This window comes from Delphinus delphis, chromosome 11 (genome assembly GCF_949987515.2).
Source record: "Delphinus delphis chromosome 11, mDelDel1.2, whole genome shotgun sequence".
NCBI classification, from domain to species: Eukaryota; Metazoa; Chordata; class Mammalia; order Artiodactyla; family Delphinidae; genus Delphinus; species Delphinus delphis.
This window is the reverse complement of record NC_082693.1, coordinates 77,453,841-77,480,974: the sequence shown is the minus strand read 5'-3', so window position 1 is coordinate 77,480,974 and position 27,134 is coordinate 77,453,841. Positions and strand designations below refer to the sequence as shown.

Below are 27,134 nucleotides of genomic sequence, written 5' to 3'. Positions count from 1 at the left end.
TAGTTGTGAAAATGATCTCTGGCCTTGCCCTCTCCCTTTGTGGAGGGACAGCTTCAGAAAACCTTCATAGTGGTAAGGGCGGAGTTGCTCAACACGTATTTGGGAATAAACAAATGCATGAAGATTGCCACACTCCCTGGTGTCACAGTTGGCCAGTGAAGAGCATTTTACGGTTGAGTAATTCCAGATAAAGACAGGAACATGGTGTTTATAAGCTGCCCTTAATGGAGGAGAACGCAGACAGAAACCAGGGGAGGGAGGAATCAGGGCCCCTGCGGAGACAGGGCCATCAGCAGGGTCGGCAGGCTCTAGGACCCGAGGGCGGGAGAACCCAGGCCTTGCTGGCAGCAGACCTGGAGGGCAGGTGGAAAAGCGGCCTGCATCCCAATCTCCTGCCCCACGCTCAGCTGCAAAAAAATCAAAGGGACACCATGGGGCGCTCAATAAATATTTGTCCGCGTGAATGAGTAAAGGCAAAGGAGGGGGCGTGTTTTGAAAGCCCATCCCACTTCTCCCTATCAACCACACCTCGGTAGTCATTCCCGGATAAAACTCTCCCCTCCCAGTGACTGTCGCCAGCGGACGACCATGCCCAGGTATACGGTGCACGTGCGCGGAGAGTGGCTGGCGGTGCCCTGCCAGGATGCGCAGCTCACGGTGGGCTGGCTGGGCCGGGAGGCCGTGCGGAGGTACATCAAGAACAAGCCAGACAATGGTGGCTTCGCCTCGGTGGACAATGTGAGCTTCCTCGTGCGCCGCTGCAAGGGCCTGGGCCTGCTGGACCACGAGGACCCGCTGGAGGTGGCCCTGGAGGACAACGAGTTCGTGGAAGTGGGTGAGTGGCCGGAGGGAAGGGGTGCGAATCACTCGGCCGGGAGGGACGGTCCCTTGTCCTCCCCAATTGTTGGGGGGGCGGGGACGGGGAAGGGATTCTCGCACACCCCTGCGAGGAAGGCAGGAGTCTTATCCACCTTTTACAACGAGGCAGCCGACTCGGAAAGGAGGAGACTTCTTACTAGTAGCAAAGACTAGATTTGAACTCAAGACCGCAGGGCTGAAGCCTTTTGCAGTTACCGAATCATTTTGAAAATCCCTTTGCCCTTCAAAAGAACCTCACCAGACTGGAGACCAGTAGCATAGATTTAAAACAAAATTAAATCTATTTTGTTTAATGAAACTATCAAACAAAAGTTTGATAGCTTCCATGGTGGCGCAGTGGTTGAGAGTCCGCCTGCCGATGCAGGGGACACGGCTTCGTGCCCCTGTCCGGGAGGATCCCACATGCCGCGGAGCGGCTGGGCCCGTGAGCCATGGCTGCTGGGCCTGCGCGTCCGGAGCCTGTGCTCCGCAACGGGAGAGGCCACAACACTGAGAGGCCCGCATACCGCAAAACAAAAAACCCCCCATAGATTTAAATATTAAATATATTTTAAATATTAAAACAATAGATTTAAAACAAAATAAAGCCAGTGATGGGGATGGAGGTGGGGCTGGATCTTGAACTTTCATTTTAACCCTTTCATGCATGCCTGGCGCCTACATCTCTGCCTTTTGCTCTCCTCCTTTGTAAATTTTAAAGCATGAGAAGTCGTTTTAAAGCAGCCATTTCTGTAGAATTCCGAAGGCAGTTGAAGAGCCCTTTGCTTGGTTTAGCAGTAACGCCAAAAGTGGCTCTCCACTGTGATCCCTAAGGGGTCTCTCTTGCATTCTTGTTTCAGTTATAGAAGGGGATGCCATGTCTTCCGACTTCATTCCATCGCAACCAGAAGGAGTTTACCTGTATCCTTTCCTGCAGGCTTGTTGGTCTGCTCTGGGGGCTACTGCTACCAATGATGGGGCTGGGGCTTTTCCACACTACCCAGCATTTTCCTTTACCTGGCTACAGATACAGCAAATACCGGGAACCCGAAAAGGTAAGTTTCAAATCACTTCCTTTTTTTTAAGAAAATGAAGTCCCCCCACCCCTCATTTAAGGAGGGGGAGGGCTAGCAAAATTTATGACCAAGCACCATCAGTGAGGACAGGGCTTTATCCAGCTCTGTGTAATAGGGAAAGGCATTACGCTTTTCCACTTCTAATTTTCCCTCCTCAACCTCCTCTTCAGCAAGCTGTCTTTGTAACTAGCACATGAGTGTTTGACAGCAGTGATAAAATCTCTGACGGGTCAGAGCTTAATTCTGCTTCAGGCTTCCCTACTCTTTTGTTTGAGCGACTAAGCTGTTTCCACTCACGGAGATTCCCTTCTTTTGTGCAGTACATTGCCTTAGATGGGGACAGCCTGACCACAGAGGATCTGGTCAACTTGGGCAAGGGACGCTACAAAATCAAGGTATGCTGGAGGGAGGGGAAGGACATCCTCTGACCTTTTCCGCGGCACGTGTAAATCTTTGACATGTTCAGCTCTGACCAATGTTTTCCTAGCTCACCCCCACTGCTGAAAAGAAGGTGCAAAACTCCAGGGAAGTCATAGAAAGCATCGTGAAAGAAAAAACCGGTATCCTTTTCTCTTTGTATTACGCAGTTCTTTTTATAGGCTTAAAAGATGCCGCCTGTGTCTAACTGTATAACGTCTGGTTTTTATTCTAGTTGTTTACGGCATTACTACAGGTTTTGGGAAATTTGCCAGAACTGTAATTCCTGTCAGTAAACTAGAGTAAGTTTGATTCCTCCCCACCAAACACACACACAGTCACATGCCACTTATTCTCATTTTGGAGATTTCTTTCAACAACAGAAATAATTAACATTTGCCCCAATTTACAGATAAGGAGGGTGAGGCTCGGATTAACTCACACATGAGTTGATACAGAAAACACAGACTTGCGGGTTTCTTCCAGTGCCCCATCATGCCTATTCTGTCCCTCCAAAGACTTAACTATGTTCCCAGCTGAGGGAACATTTTCACAGTGAGGTATCTAAGAGGGTTTTTTCTCTTTCTCTTCCAGGGAGCTCCAGGTCAACCTAGTACGTTCACATTCTTCAGGTAACTCACTCCAAACATTCAGTGCCTCCTAGATCTTGTTTGATTTGAATGAAGTGCAGTCGGTCCTCGGTATCTCCAGGTTCTGCATTCCCAGATTCAACCAGCCTGGGATGTTGGCTGAATCCACAGATTAGGAACCCGGAGATCCTGAGGGCCGACTGTACTACATCACTTTATATAAGGGACCTGAACATCCGGGGATTTTGGTATCTGCAGGGGGGTTGGGTTGGGGGCCCTGGAACCAATACCCGGACGACTGCGTAGCGCAGTGCCAGGCATCCTTTAACAGCGTCCAGAAGCTAGCGGATTCCAAGGAGTAGGTGCCAATTCTGCTGCCGGGGTGGGGCAGAGAGAGGGGAAGCAGAAAGCATCACACAAGACCACCTTCCAACTGAATCTCAGAAAAAGCAATGGGCCAGGTGGAAGGATGGGGTTGGCATGGGAGCGTGGATACCATCGTGCCAAGAGAGTGATGCAGTCAGGGGACGAAATTAAGGCTGGAACTCAGGGAGGGGTTGTTCGGGACGAGGTGAGACGGGAAAGTCTGTCAAGAATCCCATCAGACTGCAAGACAGCTTGTGCTGAGGAGTCCAGACGCTATTCTAAGGGTATTGAGGAGGGCGGGGCGTTCACTGCCGCTTCCAAGAAGGGCAAGTGAGAAGGCAAAACTGTATTCTCATATCTGTCTGGAAGATGAGACTTGAAGAAGCAAGAGAATCAGGAGAGAAAGTAGTGCAAGTATCTGAGCCAAGACGTGGCGAGAAATCTGAGATGGAGACAGCTGGGAGAAGGAAAAAATTTCGTTTTTCTTGGAGAAAACGTCAATTCTGTTTTGTAGGTGTTGGGAAGCCACTAATCCCTGAGAGATGTCGGATGCTCTTGGCTTTAAGGATCAATGTCTTAGCCAAAGGATACAGTGGCATTTCCCTGGAGACTCTCAAACAAGTTATCGAAGTATTTAATGGTAAGGCAACAGATACCCAACTGACCCTCCAATGAGGCTGTGTGTGTACCACAGGTAGACTTGATTGATGGGGTGGTGAGAAATTGGTGAGAAAAGAAGACATAAACTGATGCAGATGAGTGGGAAATGAGCTTGGCAAGAAGGAGGTTAGCTAGATGGGGGTGCAAGGTAGGAGTGAGGCAGAGACTCTTTCTCCTGTGGACTTTCGCCCATTCTCTATCAGCCTTCACTTCGCATTTGGCATCTTTAAGACTAGAATAAGCCCCTTAAGTCTGGCCTTAAGTTCAGGGCTGGAGGCTCACGGGCCCAGCCGCTCCGCGGCATGTGGGATCTTCCCAGACCGGGGCACGAACCCGTGTCCCCCGCATCAGCAGGCGGACTCTCAACCACTGCGCCACCAGGGAAGCCCTCCAATAGTTTTTAATGGCTGCATACACCAATCAGTCCTGTGAAAGTCTCTTAATTCCTATTTGGATCATTTTAAACTTTATGTTCTTAGAAAGAAGGCAGCAAAGAATAACAGCTAGCTCCTGATCACATCTTTAAGATACATTGCTAGAATTTCTAGAAATTTCTAGGTCAGATTAGAACATGCACAGTAACAGTAAACAAAGGGGCAGAGGACCAAGGAGAAGGAAGAAGTTAAGGGCAGAGGTAGTCATTATGGGGGTTCGGGCTCCAGATCACCTTTCCTCCATGCAGTCTGATCTTAATTCTTTATGTACAGTGTTCTCCCAACCCCTTCACACAGCATATCCGAGCATGTCCTGGCTAAAACCTGTAACGCTTCCCGCTGTCCTTAGGATAAAGTCTAAACTTAAAGTGGCTTCCGGAGAAAGCTTTGCTCCCGGGAGGGTCCTCCTTCCTTCCCTCCTTTCTTTCTCTCTTCCCTGCCTTTCTTTCTCTCTTTCTCCCCCTCTCCTTTTTCTTTCTATAGCAGTTCAGCCAGGTCCCTTAAGCATTAGTTGCGCTTGAGGAATTGTCTTTCCCTAAAGCGAGGATGGCCAGAATGAAGTACTCTTGAAGTAACCGGTGCCTCTTTCTCTCCCAGCCTCCTGCCTGCCCTATGTTCCAGAGAAAGGAACTGTTGGTGCCAGTGGAGACCTGGCCCCACTCTCTCATCTTGCTCTCGGGCTAATTGGGGAAGGGAAGATGTGGTCTCCGAAGAGTGGCTGGGCTGACGCTAAATACGTAAGATTTTAATAACAGCTTCCACCTGCAGTAATTTCCCGAGGCTGGACACCAGGTGTACTTGCATGCTTTCTAGCACTCCATCCTTACAGCAGCCCGACAAGGGAGCCAGCGTTATCCCTATACTATGGCTGTGACAACCGAAGCTTAGATGTGTGGACAGAGCCAGGAGCCCAGCCTTAGCGCAGTACAGATGTCAAACTAGGCAAGGCTCTTAGCTTCCATGTGCAACTGTCAACCTTCTGGACTTGGTGATCACCTTGGTAAAAAGGTACAGCGGCCAGTGTTAATTGCGGGAATTTATTCTGCATCTAAAACATTTCCAGTGCCTGGCCAGGAGGTCACATGTTGTTGCAGGTTTATTTACTTGCTGGTCTAATAGGTACAGAGCTGCGGATCATAGCACTGACTTATAACCTCTGGAAAGGAGGCTCCACTCCCCCCTCCCCCCCCAAGCGCTCATCTGGTGGCCAATCGGAAAGGCTTGTTTTTGATAAAGCTTTAACGTTTTCTTCATTCATCTCCAAATTCATCAGAGCAGCCCAAAGAATTGTTTGAAGCGTCGTCTCTGATCCCTTGCTGGGAGGTCCCCTAACAGTAACTGAAGGGGCAGAGGACCAAGGAGGAAGAAGTTAAGGGAACAGATAGTCCTTCGGGGGTTTGGGTTCTAGATCACCTTCCTTCTATGCAGACTGGTATTCATTACTTCTCTATGTACAGTGTTCCCACAACCACCTTCACTCAGCAAACCCAAACGTGTCCTGGCCAAAACGTGCAATGCTTCTCACTGCCCTCAGGGTGATGTCTAAAATTAAAGTGGCTTACAAGAGTCTTGCTTGTCATATCCACACGCCCCAGCCAAATCCTTCCCCAGCAACATTGTACATCACAGAAGCGAGAGGTGGCCTGCGGCTGGAGTGCCCTGTGTCCTAGGCAGAGGGACGAGCCATGTCCCTTCGTCTCTTCCTGCTTCTGATAAGTCCTCTGAGAAACTTCCCTCTCTGCTCTTCTGGTTCTTTTCCCTATAGGCCCACCCCGTCAAGTCCCTTTTGCCCCTCCTTTGTGCCCTCCCAGCATCTTATGTGATTATTTTCCACGGAACCCTACCCACTTCCTACCTCCAGTTACACTTAACATACTATGACTGTGTTTGCCCTTGAGCTTGTCTGTCTCCATTTTTCCTACCCTCAGCCCCACTCCTGGGACAGAGTTAGTCATGTGTTAGATATTCTAATAAGCTTGTGAAGTTGACGGAGTCAGTGGTCCTGCCTCTGTGTCTTCCTTCTCCCCTAGAGGGACCTTAACCTAGTGATTGCTTTCACTTCTTTTATTTCAGGGGAAGATCATTCTGCCCATTTCCCCTCAGGATTCTGTGTCCATCTCTTGGGCCCATAAGTCCCTCTTCACTGGTGCTCACACATTTGCCATACAAGTGAGAAGCCCTGCTCTGAGGCTCTGCTAGTGTTCAGACAAGTAGGACGAGGGTGGAGGACTTTTTAGGTCAAGCTCTGGAGGCCAGGGAACGTGGACAGAGTTTGGAGCTCAGCCTCAGCGCACATGCATCTGCTCAGGAAGCAGCAGTAAAAAAAAAAAAGTGAATCACTAAAGTGGAAACTGAATGCAAAGGACCTAGAAACCAACATTCAGGGTTGATTTTGTAGACACTAGCCCCTGATGTAGGTACAAAAATTACTTGAAAGCTAGGTCTGCTTGCAGACTAAAGAACGGAACTAGAGGATAGACCAGCGAAGATAAACAGAACCAATTCACGTAGGTCTAATCTTTTATAAGACAGACCTTTGGGCTTAAAAAGCCTTTTATTGGATTCCACATGAAATTAGAAATATGCTGGCATTTCATTTGATACCCATTTTTACCTTTTAAATCATTCTACAGGTCCTGGCAGCTCATGGATTGAAACCAATTGTTTTGAAGCCAAAAGAGGTAAGGAGACTAAGGAAAATTTGTTCGCTTTAACACATCTTTACTTAATAGCTATTTTCAGTCTTAATATCAGCCTCACTGGTATCTTAAAATAAACATAGCTCCCATGTTTGCTTAAGTTGGGCACTGAAGAAAGGCCTCTGTCATAAGCACTGAAGACTCTTCAGGCCACAGATGCCTGGGGGTTCTTTTACAGAAGAACTTAAACTTCAAATCAGGATCTCTAAGGACCCCTAAGAGATGCTGTAAGCCCACATCCCTTGGGATGCTCTAAGCCAAGAGTCTCGGACCAGAAATTTTTCAAGGTGTCTTGTCTATAATGATGAGAAGTTGAAGAAGAAATGCAGCATAATTAAGAGCTAAAGATTTGATATGCCATCTACATTGGAGCACCACTGCTGCCTTAATGACGGGGACACTTAACAGCTATTCCATTTGCTAGATTTACACTAATGATTTCACATATGTTAGCACTTCATCCTTGCATCCTTCAATAAGCATTACTGCCCTGCACTTTAGAAACCATGGATCAACGTCATTCAACTGACAGGCTAACTTTTCTCTTATGAAAGCAAAAGATAGGAAATCAACTTGCACATACACCTGTTACAACAAACAGCGTCTGGACACTTCTCTCCCCTTCTACAAGGGTCTGGCGCTCATCAACGGGACGCAGATGATCACCTCCCTGGGCTGTGAAGCTGTGGAGAGGGCCAGCGCCATTGCTCGGCAGGCTGACATAGTGGCGTCCTTGACCCTCGAGGTGTTGAAGGGCACCACCAAAGCCTTCGATACTGGTCAGCATGGCTCTTCCGTTGGTTTGCTATTCATTCAGGCAGAGCTCGGGTGCAGGAGGGGAGGGGAGGCTGGTCAAGGTGTTCAGACGCGGGAGTGGTGGGGGTAGGTGGTAGGGAAGAAGAAAATCCAAGTGCCTGTGCCTTCGTAGGACTGCTGCAGCTTCATCTAAGTTACGCCACACTTGACCCTTGAAACGACCGTGTTTCACAGACAAATGCTGACCCAGAGGGTTAAGTGACCTGCCCCAGATCACCAGCTCTGACTCCCATCAAACTACATGTTGTCTTAAGAATCTATGGGCAGGATTTGAGAGCTAGAGTAGGATTAGCACTGATCCCCACTTGAAAATCGGGAGAGAAAAACTGTAGAAGTGGTAGCTTTTCTAGAAAATAATGACTTGGAAAGACTCCCTACTCTTATATGTAGTAGGACCAAAAAAACTATCTAAAAATGACTTAGTTAAATTAGGCCACTATTGAGCTCCCTTCCATTATGAGCCTAAATCCTTTCAGGGTAGGCCCAGTGTCTTGAGTTGAATTCCCAGAGATCTCAACACATAGTTTGCATTCAGATATTTAAAGTAGAAAGAATAAAGTCCATAAGGAAAATCTTGCTTTGGAGTTAAGTTTCTAATCCTGAGTGATGGTTAAGGACCCCTGGACTTTTGAGGGCTGTGTCAGCACAGTGGATGGTTCTGTTCCAGCGATGGTAGTTCATTCAATATAAGAATTGCTCAGACTTTTCCTCTTTCATCAATTCTAGACATTCACGCTGTTCGCCCTCATCGTGGGCAAGTTGAAGTCGCTTTTCGGTTTCGGTCCCTCTTGGACTCAGATCACCACCCATCTGAAATAGCAGGTCTGGGCGTGCCTATGTGAGTGAGCTTATTTGCTTTTGGAAATTATTGGAAAGAACTGCTAACATGCCCCCTGCCATCCCCGTATCTTTTCCACAGAAAGTCACAGGTTCTGTGATCGTGTTCAGGACGCTTACACCTTGCGCTGCTGTCCACAGGTAAACAAAAAAGCTAACAAGTTTCTATTCTTTCCCCCAGTTTGTCGGGGTGGGGAATAGAAAGAGAGGAAGGTGTTAGAAAGTCATGTAATGGTCAATGGTAGTCCAGATTTCATTACTGCCTCTATTAAAAATGATGTCTGTGTAATAATTCGACTTTCCAATTATCGTAAAGTTTCTGTTCTATATGGTAAGCTGCTTGTTTCCCTTTGAATTACTTTGCTCAACCCCCGTGTAGAGAAGTCCGACGGACAGCTTGTTGTTTTGGTTTAGTGCCCTAACTTTAAAAAATTCTTAGTAATAGCATCATCCTAACCAGTTAATGGAGTTTTACTGGCTCTACCTGTTAGACAGAACTAGAACCAGTCTGCCAGGAACGTTCATGGGAAAATCTAACCACAATTCAAGGGCATATCCATGGTTAGATCTTATCTGCATTTAATAGGCAGACATAAACCATTATAAATGAATCTGTGAGTCATAAGTTTAAATATAAAATGCAGATGACCTGGGTTGGCATGAGGCAACCTACACTGCAGATGTTCCAACTCATTTGCAAATGGCAGTTAAGTGACAGACTAACATGCATCTCAAGAGTGAAACAATATTTCAGGTTGTACCAAGTTCCAATCTGTAGGGTACTAAAGAGTCCTCCCTAGCATAAATACCCTCTTTTCCTTGTTCTTAGCAAGTTCTGTTCTAGCTTAGATTTAAAATGTCTATGGGGAAGAATTGCCAAATTAGCTCCACAGTAAGAAGAATTCCCAGTTTAAATGTTCTTGCTATTCTAATAAGAATATCAGACTATGTGACAGGGACCATTATCAGTGTCTTCCATGTATTAGCTCATTTGATCTTGTCTTCTAGATCCACGGTGTGGTGAACGACACAATAGCATTTGTGAAGAACATCATTACCACGGAAATTAACAGTGCAACAGATAATCCTGTATCTTTTGATGGTTTACTAAGCTGTGATTATAGAACTCCAGCTGGTCAGTTTAAGATCTAAGTGATCGTTTTGTGTAGGCTCTCTGTTGCTCCGTTTCATAGACTATGCACTTGGGCTCCGAGGTTAAATGCCTTGCTCTAGAGCCGAGCTGGTAAGTGTCAGAGGCAGATCTGTGAAGCTAGTCTCAGGTTCGGAGTCTAACGTGCTGTGCTTCCAAAACTGACAGATGAAAGATTAAAGGGGGTATTTCCAACATTGGCTGCAGAGTTTCACGAAGACCTCTGCCCTAAAACCCGCTGCTGAGGTTGTTGGTAGAAGGACGAAGATCTACATCACAAGTGTGATTGTAGAGACCCTGGGTAGGATGGCATTTATGTGAGCCTTCCTAGGGCGAGTGATACCATGGTGCACTAAACAGAGGCAACCTTTTAACACTTACCTAAGTATTGATCAAAGAGTTATGGCTTTCCTCATCCTGAGTTTATTTCTGACATGGAGTTTATTCAAATCAGCGTTGTTCCCATATTTGTACAAAGAAGAGTAACAATGCTTCCGTCTCTCAAGGATGGAGCCCTTCTTTCCCTTCACGGTGTGGGTATCTCAGCGTCATCTTGTTTTTGCTATGGAAGGTCCTGTGATGGCTTAGTTCCCCCAGAAGTCAATGTGGTCGGTCAGGAGGCACACAGGCAAAGTCTTCACAGAGACAATACTTCCTTTGAAGACCATCCAACCCCTTAGGAATCTATTTCTCCTACCCCACATCTGCCTCAGTTCTTAACATTGGAGAAAGTAAGCCCTAAAAGCCTTGCACAGCCCGGGCTGGCAGAGAGCAGCTCTATAAGGTTTCTCACTAGACCTTTTCCATGTGGCTTCTCTGACAAGCTTACTTCAGGAGGTGCGTTTTATGTCCTCTCAGGTTGTTTTACGGTTAAGCCAGACCCAAGCTAAATACCCCTCAACTCACTAACCCTCCTCAACTCCATCCACCCCCAAATGGAGAAGTAGTTTTCATGAACTCCGTGCATTCTTCTCTCATCTCTTATTTCTTGCACTGTAGAGCAGAGGTATCCATTCTACACTTACATAATTTAGACTTGAAAGGGTATCTTACAGAGTAATAAAAAGCAAAACAAATAAACAAAAATACCATTAAATTACTGGCCAAGGGAGGGAGGATCATTCCCTGCTAAATTCTTCCCCCACCACTTGCCTCAGCAGAAATTTCAGCCAAAAGTCCTTTACTTTCTCAGTGAAAGATTCTTAATTGTTGATGAATTTCCAGTTGGCTAATATTTGGGAGTTCTCCAGCAATACTGGTGTTACCCAAAAGAATATCTTTCTCAATCTTCTGTTGCATATGTAGACCATCTATTACATAGTTTATAGGAGTTAACTTCTAATTGCTATAACCTAGTAGCCAACAAACAAATTTGGAACAACTAGAGAACAATAGATGTTGCTTAAGTTGTAAATTGGTGCAGAGATCACTTGCTCTGAGGATTCAGAGAAAACCAAGGCCTGTCGTTGGGGGCGGGTCCATGGAAAAGGGCAGGAGCTAGGTCTAAGAGGCTCACAGTCATATGCACAGAAAAGGGTAATTCCAAACTTGTTAAGTTACACATGCACCTCTACCTCTTTGGAAGTCAGAACCTTTCCTACACAGAGTGAGTTCCTAGTTAGTATAGTATAGGTTGTGAATAGTCTTTAGTCCAGTAGGTGAAAATTAGCTCTTTGGAAAGTCTTTTGCTGCCTCTGTCAGGTTCCTGTTGACTTAAGTAAAATACACGATGGAGTGGAATGATCCCTGAGAGTCTTAATGTTCGGTGAGTCCAAAGTTGCCACTGACTTCAGTGGGTTTGCAATGACCTCTTGGCCGCCATTTGCTGTGAACACTGGCACAGGATCAGTGAGTAGAAGGTTTGAAAGTTTTCTCAGAATTGATTGTTCCGACGATTTGGTGGTTGCTCGTCAGCAAAATCTTCCATTCAGCAGGCTCTTCGATGGAGCACAAGCTCGCAGTGCCCATTGAGGAAACAGAATTTGCTTTTAAACTGGGGTCCTGATCCCTGTTCTTAGTTTCAGGTTATAAACTTTTTGAGGGCAAGTACAGACCACCAGATTAGTAATGTTATGGTGTTTGAGGATCTCTCATCCCAAGAGAAAACATCATTTCATGCTTCATGTTTCTTTGACCCCCAGTTGGGTGAACACAATCATCTTTAAGGTTTTTGTTTTGTTCTGTTTACCTTTGTACCCCTTCATGTCAACACCTGCCTGTGGAAAGACTCTCCTCCTTCTCTCCACCCTACCTTTGTACAAGGGCTACCACCTCAATGTTAGAAACGAGCAACTGGGGAAAGAGTTATACTTGAAGTGATCACCAAGTGTTATGTGAAAGCCTTAACCTATTTTGAAAGATGGTCTTTGCCAGCAGGCGAGAGACTGTTTCTGGAGGAAACTTCCATGGTGAATATCCAGCCAAAGTAAGCTATTTAGAATTGCTCCTGACCCTGAAAGCATATTCTAATACAGGCCGACTGAATCGAGACACTCTTTCAGGCCCTGGACTATTTGGCCATTGGCGTCCATGAACTTGCTGCAATTAGTGAAAGAAGAATTGAAAGGCTCTGCAACCCCTCCCTCAGCGAGCTGCCTGCCTTCCTGGTGGCTGAAGGTGGTCTCAACTCTGGATTCATGATAGCCCACTGCACGGCTGCAGCCCTGGGTAAGGACACTGCACTTTGCCCAGAATGCAAGCCTAGTCACCTAAAGGCCTTTCCATTTTACCTAAAGTGTCACATTTTGTCTTTGAGATCTAACGTTTTCACCACCTTCATCACGTGCATCCTCAATACAAATGCAGCAGGTTTAGAGAAAAAAAATTTAAAATAAAACCTAGGCAACATTATACTGAAACATAATAACACACTAATGAGGTTGTAAATAAGGAGGTTTCCACGATTTCTCTGTAGGAAGCAATGTGACTTCACATGTGAACTTCATCTATGTAGTTTTTTCACTAATCTCAATTTGAAGATTATCAGAAGGAAAAAAGCAAAAGATGTTTATAGCTACTGGTGAAACTTGAACTGATCCAAATGATTAAAGTTTGGATACATTCCGTAAGACATACCAACCACTAAAAATGTAAGGATGTGATTACAACATGCAAAAATGCTTATAAGAAGCAAGATGCCCTCTATGAGAATTGAGCTTTAATGTAGCAGATTTCTGACTCGAGACTGTAAGGGACAGAGAAGTAACATCGGAATAGAGACTGGCACAAAGGAAATGCAAAGGGCTTCACTTATATTTACTCAATCGTCAAACAATACCAAGAGGCAGGTACTATGATTTCCTCCACTTCAAAGATGAATACTTGAAGATCCAAGAAGTTAAGTGACCTACTCAATACTGCACAGCTAGTGAGAAGTAAAGCAGAATTCAGACCCAGGCATTTTGGCTTGCAAATCTGTGCTCTCACTTCAATTAATGAGGATTTCTTTTTAATCAATACTTAATCCTAAAATATGGTTGCCAAATTTAACAAATAGAAATGCAGGCTGCCCAGTTAAATTTGAATTATTCAGCATATTATCTGGTACTAAAAAATTATTTGTTTTTTTAATCTGAAATTCGAATTTAACTGGGCATCCGGTATTTTTTCTGGCAAACGTACCCAAGAGGCCGGATAGCATAGTGGCTCATAAGAGCATAGACTCTGGGTCCGAATCCCAGCTCTGCCCATTTACCAGCAGCGTGATATGGAGCAAGTCTTTTAATCCTGTTGACCCTCAGTTTACTCCTGTGTAAAATGGGGGTGATAAGTTTACCCAACGGGGCTGTTTTGAGGATTAAATTAATGAATGTGTGGAATACCTTAGAACTGTGCCTAGAGTGTCATGAGCACTAAATTAATATTAGTTGTTGTTACTATTACTACTCACCCCTTCCTCAGTTAAGTCTCACACTAAGACTCAACACAGCCAACAAAGAGCCACTGAGTTCATTTTCTGTCCAGTATTTTCTCTTTACTCACTTACCTCCTTACTAAAATATCCCTCTAAGGGGCAGCAACTTCTCACATTAACATGGGGGGTGGTAACTGATTTTCAGAGAAGCGTTATGAATTTGGGAAGCCTCCTTTGGATGTGTTTAGCTGCCCTAGCTGTCATCTGAAGTTGGTCGGCTTGCTTTCATTGTAATAAAACTGGTGGTTTTCTTTTACTGGCCACTTGTAAGTTACGTTTCTGAACAAGCCCCACCAAACCAGGTGATCCACATAGCAGGTTCAGGGGCCCAGGACTTGCAGTGCTGAAACCTGAAAGTTCTGGGCAAACCAGGATGAGTGGATCACCATAGTTTATAGTATATTATCTCAGGATCCCCTATAGCATAGAAAAGAACTGCAGCTTCACTCAGAGCTGCTCTCAAAGTTCAAAAAAGAGGAGAAAAGACTCTTTGCGTTTGACCTTTCCCAGCTTCTGAAGCTGGGGAGAAGGAACTCTGTGATCTAGGTTCTTGCTACTTAAGGTGTGGTCCTCTAGCCCAAAATACAGCCATCACCGGCAATCTGTTAGAACAGCAGAATATCAGCCCCCATCTAAAACTCAACATTTGCACTTTTAACAAGACCCAGTGATTCATTTGCATGATAAAGTTTGAGAGACAGCAACCTAGGCCAACTCTAGACTTCCCCCCACCTCCCCAAGACATCCCCGCAGTCATCAAGCCCTTGCTTAAACCCAGTACATCCACTTATGTCATCATTGAACAGTCTCAACTGTAAATCTTCTCGCTCAAGATCTGTGGGTCCAGCCTCAATCCCCAAACGCCACACCTGAATTCTGATCCCACCTCCTCTGTTAACATAATCAGATTGTCCTCCAATACCTGGAAATGACCATCACCTTTTTTATCCCGAGTCTCCCTGTCATGCTAAATGCTTCTAGTGTTTTCAACTTGGCTTTGTAATATGAGGGTTCCCATCCCGGTCTTATCTCAGAACTCACTAGAGTTTTAGAGTCCTTCTCACTTTGGGGAAAAAAAAAAAAAAAACCCAACCTTCTTCCTTTTCCCAAAGTAACTTTGGACCATCTGGTGCTTTGCTAACGACCAAGAGCTCCTGGAGAGGGTATCCCACGCAGAGGAGCACTTTGGGAAGCCATGTGTCATTTTGGCAATTTTTCTATTAGGAACATACGTAAGTATGTCCCTAACTTAACTTCTCTGGCCTCTTGCAGTTTCTGAGAACAAGGCCCTATGCCACCCCTCGTCCGTGGACTCTCTCTCCACCAGTGCCGCCACGGAGGACCATGTCTCCATGGGAGGATGGGCAGCAAGGAAAGCCCTCAGGGTCATTGAGCACGTGGAGCAAGGTAACCCCAGCCAGGCCGGGACGCAGGCCTCCCTCATAAACTATACGCCAGTGGTCCTCAGAGTGGGATCCCCACCGGCAGGATCAGCATCACCTGGGAACTCAGGGCCTGTCCCAGACCTGCTGAATCAGAGACCCTAGGAAAGACAGCAGAACAAGCTGGGTTTAGCAAGCCCTCCAGGTGGTTCTAATGCTCGGTGAAGATTAAGAACCACACCTGCTGGTGAAGCCAGTTCATCAGCTGGCTTCTTTTTTTAATATGAAAATTTTAAAACGTATTCAGAAGTGGAGAGATTAGTACCAGGAACCTTCATATGCCTCACTCTAATTCAACAGTTAACACATTTGCTTCATTTTTTTTTTTTTTTTTACTTTTCCCAAATTATTTTCAAGCAAATCCGTGTTGTCATGTTTTCTTCCTGCATACTTTCTCTCTCAAATACAAACCTCCTTATCCACCATGATGCCATTATCACATCCGACAAAAATCAACAATAAGTCTTGGTATCAAATTTTCCCAAATTACCTCAACGTCTTTACAGTTTGTTCAAATCAGGATTCAAGACCCACCTTTTAAATTTGGTGGCCAAGGTTTTAAGCTTCTTTTCATTTACAACAGTCCCCTCTCCCTTTTTTTAAATTCATGCCATTGAGTAGTTAAAAAACCACGTCAGTTTTCTGACAGAGACTGACATTCTGGATTTACCTGTGAGCTTCCTCGTGGTGGTACTTTTGTTCTCTGTCCCATCATTTCTTGTGTGTTGCAGTTGGTCCTAAAGACTTGACGAGGGCTTCCCTGGTGGCGCAGTGGCTGAGAGTGCGCCTGCCGATACAGGGGACACGGGTTTGTGCCCCAGTCCGGGAAGATCCCACATGCCGCGGAGCGGCTGGGCCCGTGAGCCATGGACGCTGAGCCTTCTCAGCAAAGAGAGTTCACAGGTGGAGCCCTGTTAAGTCAACCCCTTCCAGACTTCTTAATCGCTGCTTGTTTGGTTTCTTAAAGGGAAACTGCCTTCCTTTAGGCATTGTTCTCTAAATTCCTAAATTTTTGCAACTGTATTGGAAGCAATTGGCTGACAAAAGAATACCACTATTTTAAGATAAGTGTGAAAGAGTTGAGTATTCTTTTTTTGGTAACAGCTCTGTTGACATATAATTCATATACCATACAATTCACCCATCTAAATTGTACAATTCAGTGGGTTTTAGTAGCGTTGTGAATATATCAGAGTTGTGAGTCAACACCACAATCAACTCTAGAACATGTTCATCAACCCAGAAAGAAACCTTGTACCCTTTACTATCACTCCCTTCTCCTCCCTGTCTGGCCTGGTTCGGGTGGAAAGGCATGCATCACTGAGCACAGTGGATTAAGTGGTGAATGAGGTATTCTCTGCCCTCTTGGGAATTAGAGTCTACCTAAAGAGGAAGACATTGAACAACAACTTGGCAACTCTTTGTAGCACTTAACAAAATCCTGACTAAAGAATTGAGTTATAGGAGGCTGTAACTGAACCTGACCTAGTTTGAAGGGATGAGAAAAGGCATTTCCAAAGGAGTATTTAAGATGAAGACCTGAAACGAATAGGGCCAGCAAACTGGGAAGAGGGGAGCAGTATTTAATAAGGAAAGGGGATGTGTGTGCACAAAATAAATTGTTCTGGGATGCGTCGCAATGATGTACAGATGCCCACACTCAGGAAAGAACTGGGATGGATGATGAAGGGCAGTTCTCTACGTGGAGGCAGCTGACGGCTGCAGGAGGTCAGGTGAGAAGAATACCAGGAACAGAGAGGCGGTTGCACTCAGGGGAAAAGAAGACCTGAAATGTTACCAGCCCACTGGAGGAAGGAGGGAAAACTTTTCAAAGGGAGGAGCTTAAAAGACCCAGTGTGGGGACTTCCCTGGCGGTCCAGGGGTTAAGACTGGGCGCTTCCACTGCAGGGCGCATGGGCTCATCCCCCTGGCTGGGGAGCTAAGATCCACATGCCCTGCGGCGGTCCAAAAAAGATCAGGAGTGAGAGAGAGTCTGAAGCCCAAGCACGGACATCAGTCAAGGCAAGGGGATGGTGGGGAGGTGGGAAGGAAGGGGATGTAAGGTCAGGAGAAGCAGTGTTTTCTTAGTGAAAGGGACACAGGTATAGATTAGCCTCAGATGTCGATAAAATGAATAGCGTCAGTTTTGAAAACTTTAAGAAAGTCCTTGCAATATATCTAAGTAGAACTACTACTTATTTGCTCAGGATGGTTTTAGTTCATGTGACTCATACTCTGTTAAGGTGAAGAAAATATTCATGGGAAACTAGAAGGTATCTCCAGGATTCTTAGGATATATTAAGTGTATTTAAATTTTTGGAAGGGAAGGGCGAAGGTGGTTATTAGGCCACTGAATATCAGCTTCTTTCAAAATAAACGAGAATCGTATTTTTAAAAATCCAGGTAAATCAAGATACACTGAACCCTTTGCATCTGTATCAATGAAGTGTGTGGTTTTTAAATCCCATCTGATGGCATCAGGGAGAACTTATGGTTGTGAATAGCAACGAAGAGCAGTTCACAGAATGCTGAGAGATGGTTACTCAAGGTTTTCCTGACATGTATCACGTTTATCTTGCAAACCCATCTAAGAAGCTGTCTGTTATATGCACTAGCAAAATCTGCCATTTTCCTACTCACATGTCTCCAACCAAGAGGCCAGGTTTGTGTCAAGTGGGTGAGGGCGAATCAGGAAGGTTAGCCAGTTCTGATCTTGAGCTCCAGCTCCATGAAATAAGCATAAGCACTTATTTAATAAGATGCTTTACTTCGCAAAGTTTCCAGTTCCTTACGTGTAAAGTGAGGGGGCTGGACTAGAAGATGTGAAGTTTCTTCCAGGTCCTAATAGATTCTGTAACTTCATCCTCTCCCATCGTGACCTGTCTGTACTCACCAGAGTTTGGAATGTGCTTTATAAATTTTAAGACAAGAAGTCAAATGTTTTTAATACTCCATTTTGGTTAACCACTTAAGTGGCCTGATCAAGAGACCACTTAAGTGGCCTCTAAGCTTCTAAATTAACTTCTTGGCAAATAACAGAACCCAAAGTGGTTTAATTTTGAATTATATTTCTATAAAAAATTCTTCATTAGACTATATCAAATGTAGAGAGATTTAGATTTCAATATTCAGAGTGGATCTCAAGGTATGGTACATCCCACAAGCGTTCATAGCTAGGAAAAAACAGTGTAGAGACTGTTTTATCAAGAAACTTAAAGTTGGCAAGATGCCAATGGCTAGAATTTCAGTTTTAGTGGATTTGGGAGCCTTTAAGTTTGAAGGTTTGAAACAGACACTGGAGAATTAGTTCCAGGGCAACCAAAGACTCATCTGCTCATTCACTGGCTCCTTCAATCCTTTGATGAAAGTCTATCTGCCAGGTATTTCAGGCCGTAGGGAACAGTAAGACTGAAAACAAATGAAAATTTACACAAAGGTGGAAATAGGAAACAGGCCATCCATCTTGATCAGCTGAGGGGAGAAGGGGAAAGCTGATGTACCTGGATGGTCCTACCTTTCTCACCATTAAAGGTGCAGCCAGGGGGTTAGAAAAGCACATTTAAGATGGTAACCAAATACCAAGGGATCTTCATTCTACCCATAGACTGGGAGAGCCAACCATCTGTTAGCTGGCTGGCGATGGCCGTCAGCTTGCATGGGATTTGTATCCCTCAAGCATGAAGTCAGACTCTAATCAGCCGTCCCCTCGTCCTTCCTTGTTTCAGTGCTGGCCATCGAGCTTCTTGCAGCCTGCCAAGGGATTGAGTTTCTACGTCCTTTGAAAACTACCACTCCACTGGAGAAGGTCTATGACCTGGTGCGCTCAGTTGTAAGGTAAAATCAGAACAGATTCCTGGAAAGTGACACTGTTTTAAAACTTTGAACCCTGGCAGCAGTTAACGTTGGCTCACGGTTTGATGTGCTGTCTCTGCAGGCCCTGGATAAAAGATCGCTTCATGGCCCCAGACATTGAGGCAGCGCACAGACTGCTCGTAGAGCAGAAGGTAAATTGGCTACTTGGCTTAGTTCTTAGTTTGGGGTCGTTATGGGAAAGCAAAGTGGGAGTGGAGAGTGGAAAAACATTCATATTCTTTTGCTTCCTGGCTGTTCCTTGGAAGTGAACCAAAAGTACTCATGCAACTTTCAAGGTCACTAAGAAACTATTCGATACACTCTTAAGTGTCCCATGTTGCACCCAAACATGGACTATCTAAGGATTAGAAGCTGGAATGAATTTTAAATGGAATTTGGGGACAAGTATTTGTGGGGAGAAAATGAGATGAAAGGTTCATGGATTCCTCCCCATCAAGAAGGTTCTCTCTTATTAAAAATACATTCTCTTTCTGTAATGCTATCGCCACCACCACCACCTGGTTCAGTGACTGCATAGACCTGAAGAGAAAACAAATTTCCCGAGTTTTTATTCAAAGGGATCTGGATGTGTCTAGTGCACCGGTGTGTCCTGCCCCATCACACTGGGTGAGATACAGGGTCTCTTTATTGCTTCTTCCCTCTGGCTACATTGACTGCAGACGCATCTGATAGGGACAGATGCATAGAATGCAGACTTATTTTTAAAATGTAGTTTTAAAGTTCTTTAGGCCTTTCATTTGTAGGTATCATGTTGCCTAGAATGGCTTGATTTTCCCCGGGAACCACTGCACTGCTCTTGGGGAACAATTGTTTTCCTTTGACCTTCACCCCTGTCATTTCAAAAAGTGTTCCCTGTACCCTTTGAGGGGAATTCCCTTGCTTGCTGCCAACTTTGGTGCTAGAAGAGAGGTGTGTGAGAGCTCAGCCTTTTTTTTAATTGAAATATGATTGACATATATCATTATATTAGTTTGCAATATAATGATTTGACATTTGCATATATTGCAAAATGGTCACCACAGTACGTCTAGTTACCATGCACTACCACACATAGTTACCATTTTCTTCTCATGGTAAGAACTTTTAAGATCTATTCTCTTAGCAACTTTCAAATATACAGTGCAGTATTATTAACTATAGTCACCAAGCTGTACATGACAACTCCAGTATTTGTTTACTTTATAAGTGGAATTTTGTACCTTTTGACCCCCTCCACCCACTCCCCCAAACCCCCGCCTCTGGCAACCACCGATCTGTTCTCTGCATCTATGAGCTCTTTTTTTTTTTTTTTTTAGATTCCACATATAAGTGAGATCGTACGATATTTGTCTTTCTCTGTCTGACTTATTTCACCTAACATGATGCCCTCAAGATCCATCCATGTTGTTGCAAATGGCAAGAGTTCCTTCTTTTTTTAGGGCTGAATAAAATTCCAGTGTGTATGTGTGTGTGTGTGTGTGTGTGTCTCACAATTTCTGTATCATTCATCCATTGATGGACACTTAGGTTTCTTCCGTGCCTTGGCTGTTGTAAATAGTGCAGTGAACCTGGGGGTGCAGATATCTTTTCAAGGAGGCTAGCTTTTGAAAGAATACATTTTCTAAGGTAATACAAAAGAATAGGAAATGCTCCTTCCCTGTCAGCGGCCAACCAGATAAAAAGCAGCTATAATATAAACGAAAAGCCGGACTTTAGTTTGAGAAGATGTTATGCTTGAAAGGAAATAGGTTCGTGGGTGGAGGTAAACACTAAACAAGGCTGTGAAACTGTGCTTTTCAAACTGTAAAGTGCATGTGAATTTCTAGGGGATCTTGTTAAAGTGCAGGCTCGGACTCAGTAGGTCTGCAGTGGGGCTGACATTCTGACTTGTCCCAAGCGATGCTGACGCTGCTGGTCCAGGGGCCACGTTCTGAGTAGCAAGGGTCCAAAGAACAGAGGGCGTGTGGCATGGAAAGAGAGCAAAGAGAAAATCCACTGCCTCGTATCATTTAAGGCTTGCCTTAGAAAACACACAGTCCCATCCTTGAGCGACTTTCCTTAATTCCATCCACACTGAATTCTCTAGGCTTCGTTTGTTTCCTGGCTTGTTTTGCTTTAGAAGAGTAAAGCAGCTGAAAACCTTCACGGTAACTTTAGAAACATTTTGGACTTTGTATTTTTAAAGCTGTTAAAGCAACCAAAGGCTCATTGACAGATCATGTGTCAAATGGCTTATAATAAAAGCAAGCAAACAGCTGCTGTGTTATCTAGTCAGAGATAATGTTTTGACTTCACATGAAGCTGATGTTTAATGGCATGTGAAAACAATGTTGTCAACACTTTGACTTTGTTTTGTCCTTGCATTTCAGGTTTGGGAAGTAGCTGCACCGTACATCGAAAAATACAGAATGGAGCATATTCCAGAATCAAGACCTGTTTCTCCAACAGCATTTTCATTGGAATTTCTGCACAGGAAATCGACCAAAATCCCAGAGTCTGAGGATGTTTAATGCTTTTTGTCACGAATTAGCAGATCAGATGCTAGTTTAACAGCAAACAGTATTATGCTGAAGGAGAGACCTGAGAACTTTCTCAGGTGGATCAATCAATTATCTAGTTCGGTTCTAATACCTGCTCTGGTTAGGCTGGTGACACTATTGCATTTACTAAATCTAGCACTGGTTACAGATGCAGCTGGTGTTTCCAGATTACAGGAGTTTTCTTGTTTCTTAATGAAATCTACAGGCCGCTCACTCTAAGGGTGAGAAGGCTAACCACAACTGCATGGACCTTTGACTCAATATTAGATGAACTCAAATCTTGAGACAGATTGATGGCATTGTTTTCCAAAAACGTTAGACTTTTGTGAATCTTTTTTTTGTTGTTTTGGGTTTGTTTGGGTTTTTTTTTGTGCTTTGTCAAACTCTCCACTAGTTAAGTTTGGCTGATGGTACTGTGCCATGCTATGATGAATGTTCCCTAATATGTCTTTGTAAACAACACTTTTTAAGTCATAATTAGTTCTTAAGCTGCTTTTTCTTTCATTCATGGAATCATACTGAAGAATAGTCAATAGGTCAACAAGAGATTCTGTGTAAAGGAGTTAAGGAATGAATATAAAGATTGCTGTGGGAGTGGTTCTCAATGAATCGTGCATTTCATATTTATCAGATGTCACCGCACATATCAGAAAAAGGATTCAGATGCTTAAACTGGAGTAGGAGGTTAGTGTTATTGCTACTAAATTTACCACGTGTTAGTACTCTATTCACATTCTTGTAATAACCCAGCTTAAGACGCCTCCTCATTTCACAGCTAAGGAATCTGATGTTCAGAAGTTAACCAACCCCCTCTCTATAAGAGTAATCATTAAAACAAGGCCCCGTTGACAAAGGTCAGATGCGCCCTAGGATGTTACCCAATCTGTTCCCTCCCCTCCCCGCAAAGAAGATAAAGAACCTGCTGGAAAGGCTTAAGTGTGATTGTCCCGATGAAGGATGGGTCACATGACTTCTTGGCTTCCCGAAGCTGTGACTTTGCACCCTTCTGTGCAAACATAAGCAAGGCGCTTTCCAAGTGCAAGAATGTGACCCCACGGCTCTAACAACGGCAGCTGGTCAAGGAAAGGACAGGCACACCTGCCAGCTTGCCTACCCGATTACAGCCTTTTCACGGTAGAGTCTTCTCTTAGGTTGCAGCCTGTCCACAGGAAAGGTAGAGACAGGAGTGCAAACCAAAATTCGGTGAAGCAAAATGTGCTGAGGAACCTGTTCGCCGAAAGGTGGTTCTTCATGCTGTTCTTTGCTGAAATGTAAACACACAAATGAAGTTTATTCATTCTTATCCACGAGCTGCAGTGGAGCCAGTAAACCCAGCGGTTTGATGGCTGTTCGTCACTGGTACGGGGCGGGTTGGTTTCCCACAGGCCCGCGCGGTCCTCCGGGGCCCTCTGTCATTGAGTTTTCTACACAGCTCTGTACTATGCCATCAAGGGAGTTTCCAGGTAAATGTGGAATAAACTAAGTCTCAACTGTCTTATGTCATTGCTGTATTCTTAGATTTTTTTATAACAAAGTGTAACACCTTGTCAGGGAAAGGTTATTCTAACTGCAGTTAATTACATTTCTGAAAGATTTCGTCAGTGAATGTTCACACGGTACAAAGTGTCTTTAGAAAATGTGATTGCTTCGGTATACATTCTCTCTCTTCCCCACTGAGCAGCCCAGAAGAGCTGGAGGCATCACGATTTCTGCCCCCGTGAGCTCACCTGGGCTTCTTCACCTGTTCTCTCGGGGCAGCCACAGAGCAAACCCCAAAGCGCAAGGGATTTTCAAGCTTCTTTTGTGCCACATTTGCTAATGTCCTGTTGCCCAAAGCAAGTCACGCATCAAGCCCAAGTGAGTTTGGGAGAGTAACACACAAGGGCGTGGGCGTGTGGTTTGGGGGCTGTAGCTGTCACAGTCTGCCGCATACATGAAATTCCACACATAACCTGAAAACTTCCCGGGAAGCTACTTCTCATTACTACTTTAAACTTGTGTCTCCTTTCTGAATCTGGTCCCTGGATGATTAGCTTTTTTATTAAACCTTCTAATTATCTCATGAATAGCATGATCATTTTGCATTTGGGGGTTTACTTTGGTTGAAGGTATTAACTTATTAAATGGAAACACTGAAATTATACCAAAAAACAAAACCACAAAAAGAGTTGGAGGAAATTCATTTCAGCTCAGGGCACAGGCCTGGTTCGTCTCAAGGGGGTCCCATTCCCTTTACTGGGTGATTAGTTCAAGAGACAGCAGAGGTTGCAATTTGGGCCAATGAGACAGAAGAATTTTACTGCAGGCTTGAGAAAACGCTTTCTCTCCTGAGAGCCGTGACAGCCAGGCTTTCTCCCTCTTCTGCTTGACCCCAGTGAGAAAGCACAAAGCCCCTCTGGCTGCTGCGAGTCAGCCACACCTGGGGGAACCTGGCCTTGGGGACGCTGCCAACACTGGAGGACAGAACAGAGGGAGGGAAGGGATCTGGGTCTTCAGGGTTACTGAGCGGCTGGGTAAACCACTCCTGAAGCCTGTCCTTCCTGTGAAATTCCGAGGGGGAGCTAATGAGCTTCCTTATTTTTTTTTTAACATCTTTATTGGAGTATAATTGCTTTACAATGGTGTGTTAGTTTCTGCTGTATAACAAAGTGAATCAGCTATACATATACATATATCCTCATATCCCCTCCCTCTTGCATCTCCCTCTCACCCTCCCTATCCCACCCCTCTAGGTGGTCACAAAGCACCAGAGCACCGAGCTGATCTCCCTGTGCTATGCGGCTGCTTCTCACTAGCCATCTAGTTTACATTTGGTAGTGTATATATGTCCATGCCTCTCTCTCACTTCGTCCCATCTTACCTTTCCCCCTCCCCATGTCCTCAAGTCCATTCTCTATGTCTGCATCTTTATTCCTGTCCTGCCCCTAGGTTCTTCAGAACCATCTTCTTTTTTTAGATTCCATATATACGCGTTAGCATACGGTATTTGTTCTTCTCTTTCTGAGAATATTTACTTCACTCTGTATGACAGACTCTAGGTCCATCCACCTCACTACAAATAATTCAGTTTCGTTCCGTTTTATGGCTGAGGAATATTCCATTGTATATATGTGCCACATCTTCTTTATCCATTCATCTGTCAATGGACACTTAGGTTGCTTCCATGTCCTGGCTATTGTAAATAGAGCTGCAATGAACATTGTGGTACATGACTCTTTTTGAATGATGATTTTCTCAGGGTGTAAGCCCAGTAGTGGGATTGCTGGGTCATATGGTAGTTTTATGTTTAGTTTCTTAAGGAGCCTCCATACTGTTCTCCATAGTGGCTGTATCAATTTACATTCCCACCAACAGTGCAAGAGGGTTCCCTTTTCTCCACACCCTCTCCAGCGTTTATTGTTTGTAGAATTTTTGATGATGGCCATTCTGACCGCTGTGAGGTGATACCTCATTGTAGTTTTGATTTGCATTTCTCTAATGATTAGTGATGTTGAGCATCCTTTCATGTGTTTGTTGGCAATCTGTATATCTTCTTTGGAGAAATGTCTATTTAGGTCTTCTGCCCATTTTTGGATTGGGTTGTTTGTTTTTTTGATATTGAGCTGCATGAGCTGCTTGTAAATTCTGGAGACTAATCCTTTGTCACTTGCTTCGTTTGCAAATATTTTCTCGGATTTTGAGGGCTGTCTTTTCATCTTGTTTATGTTTTCCTTTGCTGTGCAAAAGCTTTTACGTTTCATTAGGTCCCATTTGTTTGTCTTTGTTTTTGTTTCCATTTCTCTAGGAGGCTGGTCAAAAAGGGTCTTGCTGTGATGTATGTCATAGAGGAACTTCCTTATTTTTCAAACCAATTTTAGTCAGTGCATTCACATCTCACTGTGCCATTTCCAGAGCTTTCCACCCAGATTTCTAGCACCTGATACCTCCTACTGTCTCCACCAAAGGACTTGGTTAAGGTGTCTTGCCAGAGTCCACTCACACAGCACATACCTGAGTGCGTACTCTGTTCACTAAAACCAGATTAATCTTTCTGCCACAACACTCTTGTACTGGGCCTAACCTGTTCAGAAACTTGCAGTGGCTTCCCCTGACTTTAAGAATGAAGTTCCAGGACTTCCCTGGTGGCACAGTGGTTAAGAATTCGCCTGCCAGCGCGGGGGACACGGGTTCGAGCCCTGGTCTGGGAAGATCCCACATGCCGCAGAGCAACTAAGGCCATGCGCCACAACTACTGAGCCTGTGCTCTGGAGCCCACGAGCCACAACTACTGAAGCCCGCGTGCCTACAGCCCGTGCTCTGAAACAAAAGAAGCCACCGCAATGAGAAGCCCGTGCACCACAACAAAGAGTAGTCCCCGCTCGCCGCAACTAGAGAAAGCCCGCGTGCAGCAACTAAGACCCAACCTGAGTCGATCTGACCTTCCCCGCCCCCACTGAACCCTCCACTCTAGGAAGACTCAGGCATCCCCCCCTTCTGAACACCCCATGATGCTCCATCTCCGGAGCCTTTCCCTCACATCAAAATCTTTCCAATCTCTCAAGCTGAGGATGGCCATGCCCTTTTCCACCCAGCCATGGAATTGTTTCTCGCTGGGTTTCACTTTTCCACTTTACTCCCCCGTAAGCATCATCCATTATATTCCGGAATTCATATGCTTTTTCCAATATACATAACAAGTATTTTCCTTAACACTGCATTCCTGGGTTGGCCTGCTGAGTGTGTTTTAATAAGCAGTTTTCCCTAGGACTGTCTGTATGCTTGTGCAGCCATTCATTAATTCATTCACTGATCGCCTACTATGAACCAGTCACTACACTAGATCCTGGGGACATGACCAGGCCCCTGCCCTCTACTAACACACAATCTAAAGGGAAAGACAGTTTGACTGCAATGCTATAGAGGCTATCATAGAGGGATGGGAGCTTGGTGTGGGGGGCAGTGGCTAGCTCTGACTTCCCACTTAGAGAAGAGAGGGCAAGCACTCCAGCCAGGCAGAGGGAACAGTGCTGCAAGGCCTGGAGCAGCAAAAACAAATGGCGATTTTGAGGCACAGTGTGAAAGTCCACGTGGCTAGGGTCTAGACCACAGCCCTTCTCAGACTTGAACGGGCATACAAATACCTGTGGGCTTGCCAAGACCAGATTCTGTTTCAGCAGGTCTGGAGTAGAACTGAAGTTCTGCATTTCCAGCCAGCTCCTATGAGTTGCAAGAGCTTACAGGACACTGGCCTGGGAGGACTAAAGCAGTTCCAGGTGGGTATCTTCTCCTTTCATTCAAAAAAGACATGAACACTCCTTGTGTAGAGTGAATATCTCCTAGAAAGAAAATGGGAAGTGCTTCACCTTTTTATTCCGTAGTTATAAGGATATACTTCTACGTGGCTTGAGTTCCAGGACAGACCTAATCTTTAGTTTTGGCCTTTATATGTATCTCCTGCATCCCAAACTCCCACCATCGACTAGGAAACCGGTCATAGGGGAGGCG

The 27,134-nt window shown here is 44.9% G+C and overlaps 1 protein-coding gene across 1 annotated transcript; it reads left to right on the top strand.

Annotated features, from left to right (window-relative positions):
* Positions 1–264: 264 nt before the first annotated feature.
* Positions 265–23,148, top strand: HAL (histidine ammonia-lyase). The gene is made up of 20 exons (XM_060025408.1): positions 265–835; positions 1,719–1,779; positions 1,886–1,913; positions 2,255–2,329; positions 2,422–2,494; positions 2,587–2,653; positions 2,946–2,983; positions 3,822–3,947; positions 4,999–5,138; positions 7,035–7,082; positions 7,732–7,879; positions 8,643–8,738; positions 8,836–8,894; positions 9,762–9,842; positions 12,263–12,328; positions 12,405–12,570; positions 15,089–15,223; positions 18,984–19,092; positions 19,193–19,262; positions 21,480–23,148. The coding sequence occupies exons 1-20, from the start codon at positions 589–591 to the stop codon at positions 21,618–21,620; spliced, it is 1,974 nt and encodes a 657-aa protein (XP_059881391.1). The 5' UTR covers positions 265–588; the 3' UTR covers positions 21,621–23,148.
* The last annotated feature ends 3,986 nt before the right edge of the window (positions 23,149–27,134 follow it).